The 23,632-nt window shown below is 44.9% G+C and overlaps 1 protein-coding gene across 32 annotated transcripts in view; it reads right to left on the reverse strand.

Annotated features, from left to right (window-relative positions):
• Nucleotides 1–23,632, reverse strand: part of MAPK8IP3 (mitogen-activated protein kinase 8 interacting protein 3) — a 71,378-nt gene that overhangs the window by 14,889 nt on the left and 32,857 nt on the right. For 9 of the 32 annotated variants that reach the window (XM_064672382.1, XM_064672383.1, XM_064672385.1 and 6 more), the window contains 13 exons: nucleotides 22,064–22,313; nucleotides 18,177–18,279; nucleotides 17,182–17,300; nucleotides 12,837–12,848; nucleotides 11,228–11,245; nucleotides 8,826–8,883; nucleotides 7,708–7,860; nucleotides 6,261–6,342; nucleotides 4,313–4,464; nucleotides 3,667–3,723; nucleotides 3,016–3,186; nucleotides 1,291–1,417; nucleotides 364–459 (listed from right to left, as the gene is read on the reverse strand). In XM_064672382.1, the coding sequence (XP_064528452.1) occupies nucleotides 364–459; nucleotides 1,291–1,417; nucleotides 3,016–3,186; nucleotides 3,667–3,723; nucleotides 4,313–4,464; nucleotides 6,261–6,342; nucleotides 7,708–7,860; nucleotides 8,826–8,883; nucleotides 11,228–11,245; nucleotides 12,837–12,848; nucleotides 17,182–17,300; nucleotides 18,177–18,279; nucleotides 22,064–22,313 (1,398 nt within the window). The remainder of the gene's footprint in view (nucleotides 1–363; nucleotides 460–1,290; nucleotides 1,418–3,015; nucleotides 3,187–3,666; nucleotides 3,724–4,312; nucleotides 4,465–6,260; nucleotides 6,343–7,707; nucleotides 7,861–8,825; nucleotides 8,884–11,227; nucleotides 11,246–12,836; nucleotides 12,849–17,181; nucleotides 17,301–18,176; nucleotides 18,280–22,063; nucleotides 22,314–23,632) is intronic. The other 23 variants (XM_064672384.1, XM_064672387.1, XM_064672388.1 and 20 more) reach the window with 13 other exon arrangements.

A 23,632-nucleotide genomic window follows, 5' to 3' on the forward strand; every position in this document is an offset into this window, starting at 1 on the left:
AAACAGTTACTTCAGGTAACTGTCTGTGGCACCTGCAGAGATGACCACCTATTCCCAACTGCCATTCTACTCAAAACATTCTAGTACTGATAGACACAGCTTCACAAAGATCTGCTCCAGCTAATACTGCCCTGTTACCAGTGAATCTGCCAACCAGAATGAGCTGAGAGTTGTGTCCTTAAAATACTTTTTCCTACATCCACTAGAAACCACCATTCAAGAAGAGAAAGCAGAAGACAGACTTTGCAATATCTAATGTCAAAAAAGTATAGACTGTTGTAGAAATTGCAGGTCTAGTGACCCAAATTCTTTGCTAATTTCATATCCCCTTTCTGGACTGCATGGTAAGCAGAGACAACGTACCTTCATGGTTGGGTCCTTCTCTACTAGTGGGCGACAATACACAGGCACAGGGACGTTTTTCATGCGAGTGTCTTCCTGACCACCATTGGGACTCAGCTGTGGGAAGAGAAGATGAAAAAGACAGTACAAAGCTGCAAATACCAGGATATGGCAAGAGAGATGTAATCAGCATGGCAGAACTGATCAGAGGTGGTTGCTACTGAAGCTTCCTATCACATCTTGTGTGAAACAGAGTCCCTATGGGGAGGGGAGCAGCCCACCCAAGAGACCATTTCACCATCATCAGTGCCCCAACAGAGGCTACATATGGCCCTGCTGATGGAGAAAGGATGCTCCCTGCAAAGAGTCAGGACACTGGCATTGCTTTCCATCATGACGGTTGGGCTTGAGGATCTTCAAGGTCTTTTCCAAACTTAATAATTCTATGATCCTACGGCCTGAACCTCATCCACTTTCAAGTCATGCTGGAAGGCTCCTCCCTTTCAGGGGGTCTCTGACCAGTTAAATGAGTCACAGGACAACAAATGAGGCTGATAATGTTTGATTTTGTGTTACTGATGGGGAGAAGTGAGTGCAAACAGCATTTGTTTTTCATACTAGACAATTGTTAAAGTTCTCAGAGTATAAATGAAATAACTAATGTTCAAGCCCAATTATAACAAAGGAAATAAAAAAGAAAGGGCTGGGGTCTGGACAGAAAAGCTTAATTACTTTTGGTTTAGGGTAGGTTCTTTCAGTACCTTCATACAGAGGAATGCTCCTCCATTGACATTAATTTGATCTCTGTCTACAACTATTATACAAACAAAACATGTACACTGTACCTCTAAATTAAATAGTTAATGACTAAGGCTAAGTTAATGACTGAGGTCATTAGATAATGACTAAGGGCACCTCCCCTCAGCCTGTCCAGAGTGTGGTCCCTACCTGCTTGTACTTGGCTGGGAGGCTCCAGCCACAGGCCTGCAACCGCCCGTCGTCATTCCGCACGTGCTCCCGGACCTGCCGGTACTGCTCCCGCTTCTGCTCCCGGCGTGCCGAGGACGTGCAGTCACTGGGGAGAGAAGCGCAGCATTACCTCTCAATCAGTGGTTAAAGACAGGAGCTGAGGGTGAAGGGAAGGTGGCCAGAACAGGGGAGGGCACACAGAGCAAACCAAATCCAGCTGTGAAAACAGATGCAGGGAATCAGAGAGAGAAAAACTTTGTGGAGGAGCAGACACAGGCAGCTGTAATCTCTCTATCACCTGAGCAATGTGGCAGGCCAAGTCACTGTCATCACCACTTAAAATGTTCCAAGAGCCTTTCAGAAACAGGGAATCACCCTTCCCTAAAACCTGCAAATCTAAGAGATCACACCAATTTTTGCTGAGCTGTTACAATTTACTGATTAATGTTTCCACCAGGAAGGCATTTTGAGTTCTTCCCCTCCTCATTTATAGCCAACTATGGATTTTTCTGTCCATTTTTAGGCTTTCTGTGCTGACAAGGAAAATGTGCACTTACTGCTGGTTCCAACAGAACAACTCTAGCTTTGCACTAGCAAAGGTTAAACCAAAAATTGATCTGTGAGCTTTTAGACATGTTTTAATATAAACAAAGGCTGTTTGAATGTCAGCTCCAGTTCTCAGCAGGTTTTTAAATTATCATTATGAGATACAATCAACATCAGCAAAACAATCAAATCCAAACCAAAACTCCCTACTCACACACACAAAACGACATATTTACTTAAAACAAAACGAACACCCTGCTGAAACAAAACACTTCGCTGCTCATGCTTCCTCCCACAGGGTGAGAAGGAAAGCACAAGCAGCTCTGACAGTGTGCAGTCCCACTGTGTAACGCACTGCTGGGAAGCACTCAGATACCACAGCATGACTCTGAGATGTCATCAGAGAAAAAGACAGAATAAAGGCAGTGGGTATCTACAAGGGACAAATTTATCCTTTTAAAACAATCGCTCTTCTCCTGAGCCAGTGTCTTCTCAACAAATCCTTCTTATTGCAGAAGTTATCCTACTTTACCACCACATTCTGCAAAGTTCTTCCAAACAAACACTCCACATGTCAAACCGCACAACCTCGCAAATGGCAGAACATATCGTGAAGTCAGTAAAGCACAGCAGAGGTTTCTCTCTTCATGTCAGAGACACAAAGAATTGTGGTAAGACTCTGCAGTAGCAATACCTAGAGGTTCATTTTTAGCATGGTTAAGATTAAAACCTAATATTGTAACTCAAATGTGCTGTGGAGAGAACTTTTGTCTTCACTTAAACTCCTTGTCAAAAGTGTCGGGCAGACATTCCATCCCTTTGTCCCAGTGCTGCCATCACACTCCACCACAAAAAGCCTACTTCATTCCATCCCAGTTGGCAAATATGAGTGCGGAACTGAGTTGGCTGAGGCCAACTCGAGCTGCAGTGGTCCCTATTGAGATGATCCATCATGGTCTGGAAATCCATGGCCACAATATGTTTGGGAGGACAAGGTTTGCTGAGCCCATCCACATAGTAACTGATGAGTGAAAGCTCCAGGAGATAAACCCCAGGGGACAGAGACATACTAACATCACACAGCTTCTAAAGTGGAAATCAGCTTATTTTAGGAAGAGCTGCAGGGGGACCTGGCTTAGCACACAGCCCGTGACTCACTCGTCAGGGAAGAACTCGAGGGTGCGGCTGCCGGAGGAGATCTGGCACATGGTGTGGCTGCGCCGCTGGCTGAACCCCGCTGTGGTGGGAGACTTGTAGTGGATATTCACAGAGGGGTAGGTCCTCTTTGCTGGGGGGGGACTGGAGGAAGAGCTGAACAGACGGCTGAAGCTGGGGACAGAAAAAGGCCAACAAGTAAGAGAAAAGGTGCCTGGGGAGACAGACACCACAGATACACAAAAGGGGAAGCAAGAGGTGCAGGATCAGGGGCTGTAAGCCTATCACAAAAACTGCCCTACTTCAAACCCAGAGCTACATCCTTGGTTTGATTGGCATAAGGCATTTTTAGCTTCCAGAAACAGACATCTTCTGAAAACAGCCCTTTATTACAATTTACTGTGACTGTATGAATGTTTTCATTCCAGGATATTCATGAACTTTTTCAGTTTGTAAAACAAAAGCAATGCGGATGTTCAGATCTCATTTTAATCTCACTAAGGACAAAGGAAGCCCTTGAAGGCAAAAGGATTCACCTAACAACACTTTCATCTGACATTTCATTAACGTCAAGGTCCAGTAAGTTGCTGTCTAAAGTAGAAATGGCAATACTCCCCCTTTTCTTAATCTTGCACAAACCACCAAAGAACTTACAACTGCCAAATGGTGGATTTCTTCTTCTCCTGGACGGACGGGTGCTCACGGGAAGCTCTAAGGACAAACACAGCCAAAGCAAGTTAATTTCAGCATCTTTACACAAGCTTCTGCCAAGCAGCAGGTCATTTCCATCAACGAAGCCATGTCAAAAGTCAGACCAGAGAAAGGGACATGCACTGGCCTTCAATGCAAGCACACCCAACACTTTAAGTTTCAATGTTGACATGAAGTGCAAGTGTGTTCAATGTGAAGCTTTATCAATTCCCTGTAACACTGTCACTGCCACACACAGTCTGGGAACTACAGACCCCAGTATTACAGTCACTTCAAGCCAAGCCTTTAGAATTCACCAGTTAGAAGCAATACTCCTCCCTAGAGCTTCTCCCGTCTTAATTAGCACATAAGAAACAAGCAAGACAAACAACTGCCCAGTGTCTCCAAATAATGGTCTCCAAAACATGAGATTTGCAGCCCAGGTTCAGGAACAAGAGAGAAAGAATTGGGTACTAGAAGAGAAACATCTACAGTTTGGGAAACTTCCAGCACTTCTCAACCCCTATGTTGATAGGGGTTACATTGACACAAGGTCAAACATGGCCAAGTTCTGTCCTACACAGGGACACTCTCCAACACCCAGCCTCACCTGATCATCTCTGTCCACCTGACGGCCTCCTGGAGCTCCATCAGCCTCTCCTTGTACTGGTTGCGCTCCATCAGCACTCGGGCCATCTCCACGCGGGTGAAGCGCCGGCGCTGGGCAATGGGAATGCTGTCCTGTAGAGGGGAGGAGCACTGCTTCAGCCAACAAAAGATGCAATAGGATTGAGGTTAGTACAGGGCAAGTCAGGAGACAGACACATATTTGTTAGTTCTCCTCCTGTCCTGCCTAATTACCACCCAATTTCCCCATATAAGGTGCTAGTTCCGGACAGTGAGCTCCAAACTACGGCCCACGGACCTCTGGGTGTTCTGCAAAACCATGGAAATTAGAACGAGCATCACCACCAGCTTGAGCACATGCCCCCCCCCCCCCCACATACACACACACGTCCCGCCCCATGACTATTGCCAGCACGGTGCTTTCAGAGTCTACAAGGAGTGATGAGAATTGACAGTGGTCCGTTGGTTCAGAAGTTTGGAAACCAAAGTTTTAATCCATTAGCAAAGCCAGTCACAAGCAGCAGGGAGCACCACATAATGCCATCTGTCCCCTCAGGAGGACTGGAAGAGGAGGTATTCTGTTAGTACAGATGGATAAAGGTAGGACACAGGAAACTAAGAAAAGGCCTTTTTGTCTTTGGTGACACAACCTGACCTTCCAACGAGTGCACAGGTGGCTTTGGGTTGGCAAAAAACAGGAATGAGATTCTGTTTGTCTCTTTTGAGGAGTGGAAAATAAGAACAACGTGGCTAAATTGGGAAAAATATCTGCCCAGAAAAAGACTGCAAGGATTTTGGGAACTCATTACTAGGGAGTGGCACTGGGTTGTGCTAGACTGTGGTAATTCCCAAGCTCAGCCTGGCTGGTGAGTGCTGCAGAGAGCTAGAACAGCTCTCATTACCAATTCATTATTAACTAATTAAATTAACCAATTCCATCTCCGCCCTCCTTGAACTTTGAATCAAACCTCTATGACCGGTCAAAACAAGAACTGCGTAAATGAAAAGGAATTTATCAATTATTTTTTAAATTTAAATGAAAAAACAGACCTTCTGTCAGTTCAGCTGAAAATACAACCAGCTCTCTTCAGCAGCTCACCAGCACAATTTGAAAATGTTCCCATCTGCCTAAATTCTCAACAGACCAAGTTCACCCCAATTAAGTCAAGAGATTTAGGCTTAGAACTGAACCTCCTCTGATACGTTGTACAAGTAAGAACACAGTAACACTGACAAGCAGTGTCCCAGCAGGGACACATACAAGGAAAATCTCTGTTACTGCTTGGTTTGCCTTTTTTTTGGGCCACAGTTGGTCTTTGCTGAAAAGCCTCTATCCCAGTCAAAACGGTTTGAAGAGCTGTGCTAGAAGAACAGCCCATGAATTTTCTCTCTCTGTATTCTGTATCAGGCAGTACTTGCTTTTGGAAAAGAATTAACAAGCAAAACGGTGCCCCAGCACTAAGACAAGGTGGCAGTCACTGCTGCAAGGCTGGTTGTGTAACCTGGACTTCACTGCACCATGTCCTCACGGCTACAGCTTCACTGCCAGCATGGGGACAGGCTCTTCTGGAGAAGCCTGATAGTTGTAACACCTGAGCGGAACCCCACTGCACACTAGAGTTTAATTCCAAGTTAGGAGAAGCAGATACAATGGGACAGTGCTGAGCAGGGCACTGCTCTGGCATCAGGTTGCAGAGGCCACATCCTGCACAGTGCTACTGCCACTGGGTCGGCTGCTCTGCTGCGCCACGTTCTGCTTTGGAACTTGTATGAAGATGTATTTCATGGTCATCAGCCACAACTTGTTCACCAGCCTTGCCCTCATCACTAACAAAGGCACATCAATCTGCATCTCAGGACACACATATGAAGCAACATAGGTAAGTATATCAACCCCCTTTCCCCGCAGGCATTTTAGTAATGTCATATACCAATTCTGTACAGAGATAGCTGCTTACATCCTCCACCTCCTCTTTGGGCTCTCGTCGGGCAACGATGGCTTCGGATTTCACTCTAGGAAACAGGAAGAAAGGGATCAAACCAGCAAGTGACACCACAGCTGGCCCAGAGGAAGTTTAGGAAGAGAACCAGCTATGGGAAGGTCTGGCTATATCCATCACAAGGGAGAGATCTCAAACCACATGTACCAGATGTACAAATTATGAGATGCTTCTCTGGTATTTTCCCTCCCTCTTGCAGTGTGAGTCTCCGAACAGCTTCACCAACATCACCCCGCTTCTTTCAAACATTTGCTGTGAGCACCAAAATACTGGAACAGTCCAGCCATTTACTATTTCTGAACCATAATTCATGTTCAAATGTTTGATGAGAACATGGGAAAATGCTGGCTTAAGTGCTTCTTCTGGGCTGCTTCTGGTTTCAATGTGATTCTGTGTGATTCAATGCAGTGAAAAAAGCCCTTAATGTGAAGGACAGTTTGCCAAAATGGTAAAGAAGAGAACACCAAATCCCTGATTAAAAAATACTTAAAGTATTTGAGTGCTTTTAATTTCTTTAAACTCTCACATTATGAGACTCAAAAGGCATTTAAAAAATCTGCCTGCTTGCAAGACTACTTTCATTTCAGACATTCTGAACAATAAAGAGACCAGTCTGTGTTATTCTTGGTGATTCTGAGCTCAGACTACAGAACCTTCCAGATTTCAGCTGCAGAACAAATCCTGCCCTCTGCCCTGAGCTCCTGCAGAGTCATGCACAGACAGCCACAACGGAACCGTGCTGTTCTGAGCCCCGGGAGGCAGCCTTAGTATAGGGACGTGGCATTCAGGCTTTGGTTTCTCTTGTGTGAGAGGAAAATAAGAAGTGGGATCTTCCTGTATTGAACTTTAGAATCTCTTCTGCCTCTTCTCATTCTTAATAGAAGCAATGAAACAATTATCAACACGGGCATTTAAATATTGCTTGTGCAACTCTGCATGAGCTCTTTCAGTAAATGAATGGGCATTCACTTCTCTCAGAACTATCCTGGATGCTACAAGGATCAAGCTCTTGGCAGTTTCCTTCAAAACCCTTGGTTTTGAAATTCCCTTTTTTTTTTTTTTTTTTTGGTTTTTAATTGTAAATTGAAACCCTTAAAGCTCCGCTCCAGGAAGCCTGGATTTGAAGTTGCTGCTGCAGAATCCTAATTCTGGGGAGGAAAATTCTGGTTTTCTAAGGTTTAATAATCCATTTCAATCCAATAAAAACAATGCAATGCTAAAAATATCTCAGCCACCTACCATCAGCCTTGTCCTACTCTGTAAGGTACCTTGGAATGCCAATGCTAATCCCATGAGTGAAACTGAGTCAAATGAACAGAGGAGGTGGGTTTAGCACTCCTCACTCTCAGCTGCCTGGGGCAGGGGGGTAATCACTCACCTCTTCAGCTCCTCCTCCAGCTCCTTGACTCTGGTTTCTATTTTGGCTTTGGCCTGCTTTGTTGCTTCCAGCTCCCCCTTCAGCACTTCCTGCTCCCCAGACAGCTGGTCCACCTTGGCAATCAAATCATTCTTCACAACGTTCAAAGCATTTCTTAAAGGTGTGAAAGGCACAATAAGCAAAAATGCTCCAAACCAGAAGCTGTCCATAAAACAGACCTTAAACTGAAGTCACAGACACTACAAGGACAGTTGAAATGAGTGCGTTTAACAATTCAGTCCAGCTCTAACTCATGGGAGATTAAACTTTGTGAAGACAGAAATCACCATAATTGGTCAAGATGAGGTTTGTCCATTCCTGTATCCTGACTCTCCTTCAGAAGATGGCAAAACACTGCAGAAGGCAGATGTAGGGTAACCTACTACCTGTGTAAAGTTCAAATCTATTTTTGACAGAATGAAGGTCTGAAACACACCTTTCAAAACTGCTGTCATCTGCAATTGTGGATAATTGTGGTCGATGGCAATAGAAATATGCATTTCCAATCAGCTCCAAAATATCTTAAAATTATAAAATCAGCAACTTCCTATCACAGTTCCAGGTCTCCCCTGGGAATAAATACTCTGTCTTCTCCTTCCTGGCTGTTCAGCCTCAGTAGCTCGTTTGTCAGCCTTTCTCAAAAACTAACTCCGTTACGTTGTCTGCTTCTCCTCTATCGACCATGAAATCTTTGAGAACTCTTCTCTCACAAAATTTTCTTTTCAAAGAACAAACCTTGCAAATAAAAACTTATGAACAGAAACATCCTCACAGAGGCTCAGACCCACAACTGGATTCCCACAGAAGTTAATTTAAAGCTTGCCATTGATCTCAGATGGCATCAGCCCCTACCAGTACATGCCCAGAGGCTTCTCCCAAGTGCCTGCAGAAAGGAAACAGTTAGGAAATAGCTCAGGAGAGCAATTCCTCTTCTACAACTGAAGGAACAAGTATTCAGGAGAACCCATCAGAGAAACAAGCGAGCCCCTGTGAGGCAGGAGCCCTGGCCAAGACCTACTTCAAGGTGACATCTTATTCATAACCAGGCAGGCAGATCAGAGAATGTGACAGTTCCTTACTTGGTCTCCAGCAGCTGCGAGTTCTCCAACAGCAGATTCCCCACTTCTTTGCCCATTCCTGAAAAGAAAGGCCAGGCAGTTTTCATCTGCTCTCTTAGAAACATGAAGCTTTTGTAGCACTGCCTGACTCATGCTTGAGGAAGAGAAATCACCTTTGTTAGGCTTCCCTAGGCTCCTGTGTCCTGTGTGGAGAGTGGAGTGTCTCTCACTGAATGACCAAACAACACCAGCAAAGACACCCATGTGTCCTGTAAAGAGCCCAAATTCAGACCTAGCTTCTCATCCCGACCTTCACAGACCTCCTTGAGAGGGACAGAGGGGAGAACTTCCCTAACACCAATCAGGGCAGTCAAGGTGGTAACTCCTGGTTCAGCCATCAGCTATTGCAAACGTTTTTTATCATTCCTCAGAGAAAGAAGGTAGAGTTTATGGGTTTTTCACAAAAGACAGCAGAACACTGCCCAAGTTGCTGTCCTGATCTGCACACCAGTGATTTTTTTCCTTTCCTAGTATTAGCCAAATTTTCTGTTTCTCAGTACAGATTTGGGATCGTGACTGCGACCAGTTTCATGCACATAAAAGGCTTCCCATTACCAGCCTTCTGCTAGAGCAATTTTAATAGGACTGCAGCTTGTCCCTTGCTCTATCTACCTTGAACAGCTTTCTCACAGATGTTTAAAATGTGAAGTCTCAGTCCCATCACTTCAGATCCACACTCAACACCTACACCAGACACTCTGCACTTGCCCTTGGGCACCCACGTACAGCTGCAATCTGCAGACTGGGTTACAAGAACGTTGACAAATCTGGGGCTAAGAGTGAAGGCCAAATTCTGTAGTTCATAAAACCAAAGGAGTTTAGGGACCAAAAGCATATCTGGGTTGTTTCCTGCTACCAGGGACTTGCTGAGTCCCAGGGTCAGCTTTTGCCTTACAGAGGGGGATAGAGGCCACCTGAGAGCTGAAGGCAAAGAGGCCTCTCCCTGTTGGGGGACAGTGCTGAGCGGTGCAGCTCGTATCTCACCACGGGTCCCAGAGCATGAGGAAGTCTCCCCCACCATCAGTGTTTGTGCTGCAGTGCTCCTTGTCCTGCCCTCTGAACTACCTCTTCCTTCATAGCAAAGACATCAACAGTTTTCATGATACGTCATTTGCCAATTAATTAGTATTTGCGAGAAAATTTAAAAAAACACAAATTTTAAGTAAATGAAAGTTAGAGGAACATGGCAGCACATGAGAAGTGAGAACACGTCACAACACTCCAACATACAGATCCTCTTCCCACAGTTAAATGGGATGAATTTATGATGGCAAAAGCAAATTCCCAGCAAGAATGAGTAAGAAGTAGCATTTTCAAAGAACTTTTGAAAAATTAGTAGACAGATAATTAATCACTTTGATGTTTCAGGCAATGTGTTCTTTGGATGCTGTGTCAAAGAATATTCCAACAGCACAAAAGTGGGAAACACTAACTGCAGTGCAAACCGCAGAGTATTTTGGGTTGGTACGGTGAAGGATCTATAGCCCATTTTTTTGTGGCATGCTGCTTGTTGGTCAGAAGACTCAGAAGTCATCTGTTTATTACACTGTTTTCTTGCTAATTTTAAGTGACTCTACAAATAATCAAAAAAATATTTAGCCTTCAAGGCATTAAATTGGCACAAGGACATTACAGATGCTGAGGGACATCAAGGGAAATAGATCATCCCCATCTTTTTGGATTAAATCATCTTCCTTCCCATTCTTGAGTCATACATCCCTCTCTGCAGCTGTTTTTGGGAAAGAAAGGAATTCTGGGAAAGAGGATGAGCTATCATGCCAGAACACAGCGTTCCATCAGTATCCTCATCGTAGCTTCTACCTTACTCGGGTGTGACACAGTGACAACCCAATGCTTTAACCAGCCAGAGGTCTGAAAGGCTGGTCTGGCAATAAAGAACTGGATGAAGCCTCCCAGAGCCGTGGAATGGGCACTGTGAGATAACCTTCCTTGCGCAGGCTGTAGTGGGACAGCCCTGCTCATGGGAAGAAAACCCAGTGTGGAGTGACTATAAGGACTCTTCACCCCTTTGTGGTGTGGAGCAAAGGGAAGAGAGATCTGGGCAGAGCCCTGTCTAACAGAGCTCATCCTACACCATCCTCCTCCCACAGCCAGGCAAACAGTGTGAAGCATCAAAGCGGATAATCAACTACATGACACAGAGGAGAATCCCCAAACCACCTCTACAGAGCAGCTGCATCCCGCTTCTTGGAGAGGTGATGCCACCAGCACAAAAAAACAAACCAAGGTAATGCAAGACATATGGAGGGATGGTGAGTGAATGGAAGGAATTTGGAAAAAAATGCATGTTAAAAAAAAAAGAAAAGGACAAAAATAAAAAAGAAAAAAGGCCTTCGCCTTACCAAAGAAATCATCCCGTACTATGAGAGCCATCCCATACGAGAAAGGGAACAGAAAGAGATGGGGACAAAGGGGAAGAAAGGAAGAGAAAAAAAAGCAGCCATTAAGTACCAGTTTGTAAACAGCAAACAGAGCAGCTCATCAGCAGGTGTACAATGTGTGGTGCCAGCACACGTGAGAAAGTAATCTTGTTCTACTGCGGCCTGACCTAACAGGGACTTCCACCTGAGAGCATCACAGAATGGTCTGGGCTGGAAGGGACCTTAAAGACCACCCCATTGCAACCCTCTGCCTTGGGCAGGGACACCTTTCACTAGCCCAGGTTGCTCCAAGTCCTGTCCAACCTGGTCTTGAACAATTCCAGGGATAGGGCAGCCACAGCTTCTCAGGGCAACCTGTGCCAGGGCCTCACCACCCTCATTGTAAAAAAATTCTTCCTTATATCTAATCTAAATCTCCCCACTTCTGGTTTAAAACCATCACCCCATGTCGTATTGCAACAGATGTCAGGACGAGCTTGAGATGACCTCATCTGCTTATTCCATCTTCATCATTTCCCCTGTATGACACATCCTTGAGTTTCCCATCACCACAACAAAGGCAGGTCAACAGACATTATGAACAGGGTGAGGGAAGGACAGTGGCAGGGAGGAAAAATAAAAGAGGGTGAGTATCAAAGCTTTAATCTGGCCTAAAAAGGCCCAAATCCACCTCCACACTGCAACAAACTCCAACTCCACTTCAGTGGGAGGTTTTCTGAGGAATGTCCACAAAAAAAGTGGCTTACGGTAAAAGCAGTTTGAATGAAAAGAAAGGATGATGCTGTCCCTTTCTTTGCACCATCACAGAGCCCTCACAGAGCAGTGCTGGGCACAGGGATGGGGTAGAGCTCATTGCACACCTCATCACACCACTGCAGCTGCCAGGTCACCACAGGGAAAACTTCACCCAGTTTACACTGAAATCAAGAGAGCTCCCCTTGACATCAACTGAAATCACATAAAGGCCCAAGTGTGTTTTACAGGACAGTGCAGAGGATGGCCCTAGGGCAGCAAGCACCTTCTCCAAACAAAGGACAGAGCTATCAGTGACAGATGAGCCATCACCCAACTCCTGCCAGAAAGACAGAAGCTTTGCCACTCTAACCCACTACCACTATACCCTAAGAGGGCTGGTATTCACCAGGTAACCCCTACAGTGATTGGCATACAGAGGGACTCCTCACAGCACAGTGAGGAGGAGAGGACAATGGGACCTTCACTCAGCCTGTCCCCACCCAACTTCTGCTACAAGCACCCCTCCTGGCAGAAAAAAAAAGCCATTTGAGCCCCAAGACCTCGAGTGACAGGTCATTGTGACACTGTGGAGCAAACCTGCCCACAGCCACGCAAGGAGAGCAGGTTGAAAGGTAGCAGGAGTGTGAGCAGAGCGGGGACCTCCCGCTGTGGGGACCCACCAGTGTGAGGCAACAAAGCGAGGCGAGGTGGGAGAAGTCTGCAAAGCCAACTGTGTTTGGACAAGAGCAGGGGAGTATCACACGTGTATACCACATCATCCGACCTCAACCAAGAGAAAAGAAACAAGAAAGGGAACTGAGCAGGAGATACACACCTGAGAACTCCCCTACGCGCCATGTCCAGCGAAGCACAGAGAGACAAGGGAAAAAGGAAGTGAAAAAGGATCAATCAGTGACTGAAACCAACAAAATCAAAATTTTGTTCAAAAAAAATTAACAATGATTCAGCCATTTCAATGTCAAAAGGCATGAAATAGTAAGGACAGGACCTGCCATGGCTGTCGATGGCATGACTCTACATACAGGACAGAAATAAAAAAAAAAACCAAGGGAAGGTAAATTGTGGTACGACTGCAACCACACGGCTCAGCTACCCCCAGCTTTCCAGACGTGGATCCCAGGCAATCACGTCTTCGTGGATTGGGTAAACCTTTACTTTCTCATCCTCTCTTTACTTTGTCATGTACCACTAAACGCTCAACAGCTCATTCCACTACCTCTCACTTTCCCCTCCTCTTGTGATTTTAACAACTAGATCCTCTAATAATAACTGTGCTCTGCAGTGACACTTCATCTTGCAAAAGACAATTAGTTGCATTTAAAACCCTTTTGCAGTGCTGGGACTTGGTTTGATAATCCCATTTCAACTTCTGCATACAACACTTACTGCTAACATGGCAGCATTTCTGTCTTCATCACAGAATGCAAATGCAAAGCAAACATAGTTGGTTATCCTAAACCTGAATCATAGAATCATTGAATGGTTTGGGTCTGAATGATCACCTCATTCCAACCCCCTCTACCATGGGCAGGGACACCTTGCACTAGCCCAGGTTGCTCCAAGCCCTGTCCAACCTGGTCTTGAACACTTCCAGGGATGGGGCGGCCACAGCTTCTCTGGGCAACCTGTGCCAGGGCCTCACCACCCTCACAGTAAATGACCTGCCCACTGAGCACAACCAAACTGATAGTGCTCCTCTGTGTCCCAAAACACCTGGGATAGGGAAGAGCAAGAAGGGGGAGCTGATACAAGGGGGGTTGGGAGAAGGGGGAGATGGGATAAGGGAAGCCTACCCAGGATTGGGAGGTAAGAACCTGTGATTAACAAGAGAATATGCAGGAAAACAGCCAACTCAGTGCTCCTAAGGCTGTAGGAGAAAGAAGGGAATTTGGTCCCCAACTACCAGTAGTAAATGATTGATTGTTCTCACTCCACATTTTTCTTGAGAATACTTCCTGTACAAATTCATGTATGTAAAGCTGTATTAGAGTGTAGGGGAAACTCATATGTTTCATTTGTCATTTTATATTTGAAAACTGCAATGAAGAGTGCCGGTTTTGTACCAGGAGATGCTGGCCACTTTGCAGATATCCAGAAGGAATAAATGGGATTTTCCATTCCAGAATCAGACTTGCCTGCCAGACACTTGTCAAGGGTAATTTCTGTAGGCCCTGTTTTTAAGGTCCTCTTTTAATGAGATTTCTCTTTCTTTAAGAAACTGAGACAAAAAAAGAGAAAATGCTTTGCAGATTGATTGCCAAGTTTTGAGAGACTGGAGGAAGTATTAAGCCTTCAGTTAGGTGGGGTTAAATTCATTAATTCATTTGATTTATAGAGAGAAGTGAGCTCCAACTATGACCAAGAGAGAACTCTTTCAGCTTGTGGATCTTGTTTCTTACATGACATTCATAAAGCACCATTTCCTCAGTGTCTCTTCAGACTCAAAAGGTACAGCACAAAGAGAGAACATTCTACCTAACAAAAAAGGCAAAATTTTGGATAATGTTGACAGATTTGTCAGCACCATGATCTAGCCCTTTGCTTACACCTCTACCAGACTTTCTTTTGTGCTTTCTATTGTGCAATGCAAAAAAAAAAAAGTACCAGACTCATTTCTTGTTGAGAGACATGACCCCGAGATCTCTCTGTGCTTCCTCCCTTTGTACAACCCGGCAATGCGTGTGTTCATTTTAAAGAACGCTTTTCTGTGCACAGAGTCAGTAGCCAGAACTCAGCAAAAGGATTAATTAGATCAATGTTTCACACAAAAAAAAGGCACAGTCCATCTCCCAGGTTTGAAAAGGAATCAGGAGAAGCCTTCCTATTCTGCTGGCCTGCCATGGGATCACCTGCAAGGGTTCTGCTGCTCTGCCTAAGACAGAAATGGTACCAGCACAGAAATGTCCTCCTCGTAAGCCACACTGTGATCTTCAGGGGCCACACTTACATAGGCCCCATTCAACAAAGTCTTTGTACATTTTTATTGCAAGTGGTAACTGCCAAACAACAGACATCTCACCACCCTGAAGTCTCTGGGCAGCCCTACAGCTGGAAGAGGAGAAGCTTCTTTGACTTTAACTGAGACTGTGGTGAACATCGTTGCAAGGTTTGGGCAGCTAAAAGCTTTGTTTTTTTGATAACAACAGTCTGCATTTCTCCCTGATTACTGGGTCAGGCTACAGGGTAATCCCAAAGGAAAGCGGATTCCCAGAAGGCAGGCTTCCAAAGTGGGAGGCAGGTTGTCCAAAGCAATTCATACATCAAGCAAGTAATTTTCCAGAATAGTAACTCTTTCAAGCCAATAACCCCGGACGCCCCAGTCATTCTGGGGGGAGAAGGAAAGCAGCAGTTGGCACAGTTATTAGTGGAGAGAGTCAGAGAATCAACCAAACACTCCTTGATAAGGAAGCACTTGAGCACCAAGATAAAACAGATAGTCAGTGGCAAGATTATCCATGGTTTTAGTGCTTTGATTCTGCTAGGAAGAGAAGTCCCAATAAAGTGAGGAGCTGGCTAACCAAAATCCATTCCACAGCAGGTAGAGAGAGGAAGCTTTAACCATCACAGGTAGTTCCTACTGTCAACCTTCTCTTTAAGCAGGAGCCCCAGCCCTTCTGCAATGGCCGCTATCATCCAGAGGATTCTCAAACCTGGAAATCTTGCTTTTCCTTTAAAATATTTAATTTTGTAAGTATCTGCACATGTTGGCTCCCATCACTGCAGGCAGAGAAAGCCTGTGTGTTCATCCTAAGTCTTCTACAGACGTTTTTCTTCTGGCAATCTTGAGTTACAGGTGAAACAATAAATGATTTGATGCTTCAGGCCGTGGTCATCAACCCATGCACGAGGCCTCTCTTGCATGCTGCAGGACTAGCATCATGATTTAAAAAATCAACCCAAACCTATCAATATCAAAAAGCATTCTGACGGCGGTCTGGAACTTGTTCTTACATTCCAGTCACACTATCGCCTAGAATAGTAACAATTTCACAGATATTTGTTGTAGATGAAGTAAGAAGTTTTGTATTAACCTCCTTTTCAGTCTTTAGTCCACATCTTCAAGGTTAAGTTTTTGGTGAATAGGGCAAAATCTACCCCCTCTGCAGAAACATACCCTTTTAGAAGGTCCTTATACAAGACACATCAAAGCTGATGCAAGTACCTTCCTAATTTGTGCAAAGGTGAGCTGCTGCAAATGTGTGACATGATTCAGCTCATCCTGTTCTGGACACATATACAGAATCAATCTTACAAGATTATTCTTAAGCAGCTCTACATTGGTAAACACCAGAAAGGAAACATTCACTTTCAAATCAGATCTCTTGCTACCAAGTGCACAGAAAGCATGTTGCTGGAGTCCTTGTGTCTCCTAAGACTCCTTAAGCTCAGCAGTAAGGTGGAAAGTGAGATACACAGTTATAAACTCCGTCAGCTGCCCGTGTCACCTGAGCATTCAAAGACCACTTGTACTGTCCTGATGCAGGAAAAGAGTCAGCAGGAATTAAGAACATGCTTAAAATTTTGTCAAAAATTAAGGTCTAGATACTCAAGAGTCTGATAAAAAACGTAAGGAGAGGGCTCAGAGTGCTCCCTGAGGCAAAGCTGCTTCTTTGACTGCTGCAGAGTCCCAGCCAGGAACACAGAACACAGCCCAGCTGCAGGTATTACAAACACTTTCAAAACCAGCCTAAAAAGTTAATTACTGCATGTCTTAGACAGACTGTAAAAGAGTAAATATTGCATTACAGATCATAATATTTCCACATAAACTTCAAAAACTTAAACAGAGGAGTTACTTTCTTACAAATTTCAAATAAACTGTTTATTCCGAGTACAAAATTACTGGGGGGAGCAATTTTTGGGGCAGAAGGAGCAAATTTTGGCTTCAAACTATTTGTCTGGGAGTATCTTATAGAAAAATAACTTATGCACATAAAGACAACACAAATAAAAGATACCCAATAGCTGAGGTTATTTTCTAAGTGAGTGTTACTGTATTGCAGGTACATGCTTCAGTCACATTTATCTCAACTTCCAAGCATTTTTTAAAAAGCTAAACATCCAAGTTCTGGAAAAAAAAAGAGAATTTAAGTGTTTCTGGAAGCTTATTATATTGTCATTGTACCAGAGAAAAGAGAATGGTTCTAGCAAGGTTTTACCTAGCAGATCTGCTCCTTCATCAACATCTCCAATGACCTCGGACCCAGCTGTGGACAGTTCATGGTACAGGGAGTCTGTGTTGATGCCAAATGCTTTGTTCACAATCCCCTGTGTTGGGCTGTTGTTGGAAGCAAAAAAACAGAAGGAATCTTGTTACCTGGCAACATTGAAGCTTAAACATTTGTCTTTGAGATATTGAGCATCCCAGACCGTCGCAATCAAAAGCCCGAGAGCACATTCCACCTGTTCACCATGGGATTCTTCTGAAAACTCCATTGAAGTCCTCTGTGCACTTATGGGTCCCAATTGCTCTGACCAGCCTCACCTGGCACTCACACCCACCCACTGGTCCTAGGGCTCCCTCTGATCTCAGGCCTGTGCCTTCAGTCCTTCTCTGAGCTGCACCTGCCTTCAGCCCCATCTCCTGCTGCTCCTGGGTAGCACTGGGACCGAATTCATGCCCTTGCCTTGTCTGCTGACAGAACCCATTACCAGTGCTCTGCTCTCCCTGCTCAGAGCCTGCAGGACTGGGATGCTTGGGGTTACCTCTGCTTGTCCTCTCTTGTGGGACAGCCTTGCCTCTCTCCTCAAACACTTGAAAAAATAAAAACAGAAAAAAGCTTGAGGTTTTAAAATGGAATTCAGAACTGAGCTCTTATTAGACAAATGCATCTCTTCCCTCTTCCTGAGAGCTTACGCTCATGTCCTCTTTGCTTGTCTTGAACCTTCTGTTGCTCCATCATCTCTCTGTCCTCCCTGACCCAGCAAGGCAAACAAGCCCAGTCCTGGGTCAGCTGGACAGATCCTGCTGCAGATCACCAGCAGGCATCTGCCTTTTTGGAGAACCCAAAGCAGGTCAGGACCTCTGACACTGACACTAGGCAGAACTATGTCAAACAGCTGCCTTGTGAGCTCAGTGTGAGCCAGAGAATCTGTTCCTCACTCTTTGTGAAGCCAAGTGACAGAGCACACAGGGAAAAGTCACAAGCAGTACCTGCTACCCGTGCGTTCCAGGCGGGGGTCCTGACACATGTCCAGTTCTGGAGTAGAGTCAATGATGTCCTGGACATCGGACCACTCATCACTGCTGCCCATCCCTAGGTAAGACAGTACATGTCATCTACAGGATCAGGACTTTCACAGGATGGTGTTTCTTGAAGGGAATTTTACAGCTTTGAATATCAAGGCTTGAAAATTTCATGGTGCCACCTTCAAAGTCTTAAAATCAGAACAGAAAGTGGCTGAAGGCACAACTGCAGAGCAGGAACAACATCATAAGCATCCCCTCGCCCCCACCATAACAGAGCATCACCCAAGTCATTGCCCTGAATACCCAATAAAATGGGATAAGCAGAAATACTTCATCCATTGAAGTAAATTCCAAAAAACCCTTTTTATCTGCCAGTAAAAACTCTTCCATCCCCATGCAGCATTTGCTGAGATGGAGGGCAAGACAGTGATTTTCTGTACAGCTTCATAGAGATTACTGTTGTTAGGAACTGCCACTATTTAGTTTTACTAGAAATAATTTTTCGATACAAATTCTCAAGTCTACAGTGGTTTAGATACCCATTAAGGTGAAATTTCACTTCAAATCGATACATGAAATCTGCTCTGGATTCTGCATAATCTACAGCCTTAAGCCAGTATTTAAAGAATAAGGAAATTTTTCCTCTTGTTAGATCTCATTTATTGGATACCAAACTCTTCAAAAGCTCAGACTTGCACTTACTCTAAACAAGAAACACAAACACAAACACAGTGCCTGTTCACACAAGGGACTCCTGAAGGCTTAAGGACCTAATTTGTGAATTACATTAGTCCCTCAACGACATTAGATGTGAAATTTTTGACCTTTCCAAACGGTCTCAGTAGCAAATATACACAGCCCATGACAACTGGAGTGTTGATTTGATTCTTTCAGGCTGGCATTGTGCACCAAATCCACACTGGAAGACAAAGCATGATGTGGATCTGCTGCCAAAGCAAGGCATCCACACCCAGCAGGTCTCACACAAACACCACCTTTCTCAGCTTTATTTTATCAAGCTGGGAAGCTTTTCTGCAAATACCTTTGAGTACCCTTTTTGGTAGCTCAGCTCTAAGGCACGTGCATCACTGACAGACATTTTAATTACAGATGCATAAAATACATAATTAAAATTCAAGTATGTGAGTTTCTTCTCAGCAGGGAGAGCTGATTTTGCTTTAGGCATGAGAAACACAGTTGAAAGGTTGAATATGCAAAACACGTAGGAAAGACACAACTGTCTGCCTTGAGCAGATCCCACAACATCATACTTCCACCAAGGAAAAAAGCTTCCACATGCACAGTGACCTCACAGTTGCACAGATACAGAAGAGAGATGACTTTGACCCAAGAAAGCTGTTGATAGTAAATGAGCTTGTAAAGCAGCAACTGTAAAAATCAGGGTATTTATAGGGCATTCAAATTACTGACATCCATGCTTAGCTTCTCTGATACAAGTGTTGCATGGCCTTGCCTTGGCCAGGATCACAGCCAGAACACAATCTAATAGCTGGCTGTGCAGAACCTGTATGTTTCTACAGACAACTACCCTAGTTTCTGGCACATGGACATTTGTGACCCTGGGACCCCCTCAGGAAAATACAGACTGGGACTCAGCCACAGCAGTTCTCATTCAGTGCTACAGCAAAAGATGTTATATGCTGGTTTATAGTCTCAATTTGTTAGGAACCAGCTTGTGAATGTTAGCAGAGGAATTTCTGCTTTAGTAATAACTCAGTTATAACTTCTGCTTTCCAAGTAATAACTTGGGAAAAAAGATGATCAGCTAGTTCAGATGCCAACCTGAGAGACCTATGCTCATCTCTATGCTTCTGCAGATTTTTTTAGTGACCTTCAGCTAGTCTTACAGTCCTTTTGTATGTTAAGTTCACGACCTGTAAAACAATTCACTTCTCATTTCTGATGGCCACTGCAAGTCTGAATACAACCCGGGGTGAGATCTGCTCAGACACTGCATGGGCACAGCTGCATTAAACAGCACAGAAAAGGCCTTTTATCATGTTATTACACCATTTATTTATTTACACCATATATTTATTACACCTAAGGCGACTGAAGGCCCACACTAAGACCTTAAACCATCTTGTCCAGGAGCTGCTCTATGCTGATGACGCCGCCCTTGTCGCTCACACAGAAGCAGCTCTGCAGCGTTTAACATCCTGCTTTGCAGACGCTGCTGAGCTCTTTGGGCTGGAAGTCAGTTTAAAGAAAACAGAAGTTCTCTATCAACCGGCACCTTAGGAAGTCTTCCTTCATCCCCACATCACCATTGGCGAATCGGTGCTCAGATCAGTCCAGCAGTTTAATTACCCAGGTAGCCTCATCTCCTCGGACGGTAAGATTGACGGAGAGATAGACAACAGGTTAGCAAAGGCATATAGTGCCTTCGGAAAGCTTCGTAAAAGAGTCTGGCAAAATAAACACTTGAACAAAAGTACAAAGATCGGTGTTTACAGAGCCATAGTGCTGTCTACTGGATCTGAACCATGGGTCATCTACCGCCACCACCTGCGACTCCTAGAACACTTACATCAACGCTGTCTCTGCACAATCCTAAACATCCACTGGTCAGATTATGTGACCAATACATCTGTTCTAGAACAAGCAGCAGTCACAAGTATTGAGGCCATGTTGCTGAGAACACAGCTGCATTGGGCAGGACAGGTCTCAAGGATGAAGGACCACCGCCTCCCGAAGGTCCTGCTTTATGGTGAACTTGCCACTGGCTGCCGCAAGAGAGGAGCCCCGAAGAGAAGATACAAGGACTCCCTGAAACAACATCTCAGCCTTGGCCATATTGATCACCATAACTGGTCTGCTCTGGCCTCCAATCGGGAGGCTTGGAGACACAGCATCTATAACGCTGCTGATACCTTTGAGAACGCAGCAGGATCACTCTCAAGGAGAAAAGGCAACGCAGAAAGAATCGTGCCTTGCAGAATTTACCACCTAAGGAGTCTTTCTGCTGTGCCTTTTGCAATCGGACATGCCTGTCTCGTATTGGCCTTTTTAGCCACCAGCACGCTTGTGACAAACGTGGGTAGAGACCTTTCCCAAATCTTCATTCGCAAAGCCCAGCCATGATGATGATGATGATGATGATGATGATGATGATGATGATGATGATGATGATGATGATGACACCATTTATTTATTTAACAGCCTGGTGCTAAAGCTTAGGTGATGGTTTTCCTGATGAGAAATCATTAATTCAAATTACTAAAGGACTCTGGGAAGTGGACAGAAAACAACTGTAACTTCCAAAGATTTGGGGGTATTCTTATATGAGAAAGAAACTAAAAGAATCAGCTCATTTATCTGAGAAAACCAGCTGGACACAATTGCTATTTTTAAACACATCAGGGTGTGGGATAAACACACAGAAAGGAAAATAATTATTTAATCTGAAAAATTTGGCATTTGAACAACTGGATAAAAATACTTATGAATAAATCCAGAGAGAAAACTAAATATAAGCTTTTAACTGTCACATTGATGAGGTCCAGAAACAGCTTCCCAAAAGTTCAGCCTAAGATGGGACTTGACTGCTTATGAAAGAGGTTCCGCAACATGGATGAATGCCACTGCAGGGCACTGAACTCAATAATCTGTCCCCATCCTGTGAATTTGTGAAATATTCATATTACTGATGTTTCAAAAACTTGCTATGCAGAAAACTGCTAACATCCAATTAACCCTGCCTCACTCATGTACCTTCCATGTCAGGCCTCCTCAAATTCCATACTTACAGTGCAGTCACCCAGCCTCTCCCTGTAACAGAGACGCACAAGCATTGGGAAGCTGATTACAATAATGACAAGCTGCCATACCTATGCTGACATTCCTCATCTCCTGTGTGACCTGGACTTCCATGTTCCGGCTGTTCCGCTTTTCTCGCGCCCTCTTATTGCTCTTGGTGGTGCCATTGGTGTACTCGCTGATGGGCTGGATGCTCTCGTTCAGAGGGGTGACGGCAGCAGAGGGCACGGATGACGTGGGAGTGTTGGACTTGGTTCCCGTGGTGCTCGGCGTGGCAGCTGCTGAGGACTGCCCAGATTCGGACATCTCATCCTGGGGGCACTGTGGCAATTCCAGGGAGGGGGAAGAACAGAAAGGGAAAAGCACAGCTATACATTTCAGTTAATGTCCCATTTGTTGGGGTATGGCTGCCTTAAAGCATTATGGAGCATGGCTCTTGCTCACTGTACCCGCTACATGTCCAGCGCTTACTGGTGACACCGGGCACTGCCACCACAGTGAAGCAGCGAGTTCTCATGCTGAACTCAGCAAGCAAATCCCATCTGTGAAAGGGCTGATACCCTTCCTCCTTCACTACAGAACACTGCTCTTTACAAACCACACCAGTTTGTGACCTCAGGAAAGATGGCCTTATCACAAGTGAAAAGCACCTGCAGCTCACACTGACTACGGTGAAAGCTGAAGGGCTTTGGCACTTGCGGCAAGCCAGGCCAATGTTCTCCAAGGCTGGAAGGCACCATGGATATCACTTGGGAAGGATCTGAAGTGGCCTCCTCGAAATCTTGGCTGATGTCATTACTGTAAGCCACCAACACACCTGGATGAGAGAACAGCAAACTGGTTTTGCCACTAAACTGCAGAAGCAAAGCAGACACCAAGCTGGGATGGTCTGGCTTGGCTGGCACAGGAGACCTATGTCCACAAACCACCTTATGCAGAGCTAGCCAGGCATGGGTCCAGCTGGAGAACACAGCAGAAATAGGTGTGGTTTCCCACTTCCAAATGGCAGGATGACAAGACTCAAGAATTCAAAAAGCTGACAAATCAACAGAGGAGATGGATTCCCAGTATGGAATATGCAAAACAGCTCTTGGGTTTACAGACATTATAGCCCCATTTCTTGTACCACTATCTCTGGAGAAACAGGGAGGCTTTAAGGCTCTGGCAGGGTTTTACAGTGTGACCTGTGTTTGTCAATTAAAGCAGCACTGCTTCACTCAGCCAAGGAACGTCCTGACCAGTGCTGTGATCATTCCCAGACCCAAATGAGATCTCCCCACTCTTCATGGCAGCCCACTCTAATTACTGCCAGAAGGGAAGTGACAAAATTAATGCTGAGAGTTATATGCGACAGTGAGTTGATATTGGGTGCAGTGACATTCAGAACCTGCATGTCCAGATCCAGCTTTCATCTTCACCACTGGCCTCCCACCTCCTGTGCAACTACTACAGAGATTCTGGTTCTGCTCCGAGGCTGCTCTGAGCCCCCCCACCTGTGACACTGGAAACTGTGTTTCACTTCACTCATTTGGAAGTCTTGTTCCCTTATTCTAATAATACTTTCACAACATAACAAAAAAATCCAAAATGGGATGAGCGAGAAGACTGAAAAAAATGGTGACTTAACCCTTTGCAGCCAT

Source organism: Pseudopipra pipra, chromosome 16, assembly GCF_036250125.1.
Source record: "Pseudopipra pipra isolate bDixPip1 chromosome 16, bDixPip1.hap1, whole genome shotgun sequence".
Classification (NCBI taxonomy): domain Eukaryota; kingdom Metazoa; phylum Chordata; class Aves; order Passeriformes; family Pipridae; genus Pseudopipra; species Pseudopipra pipra.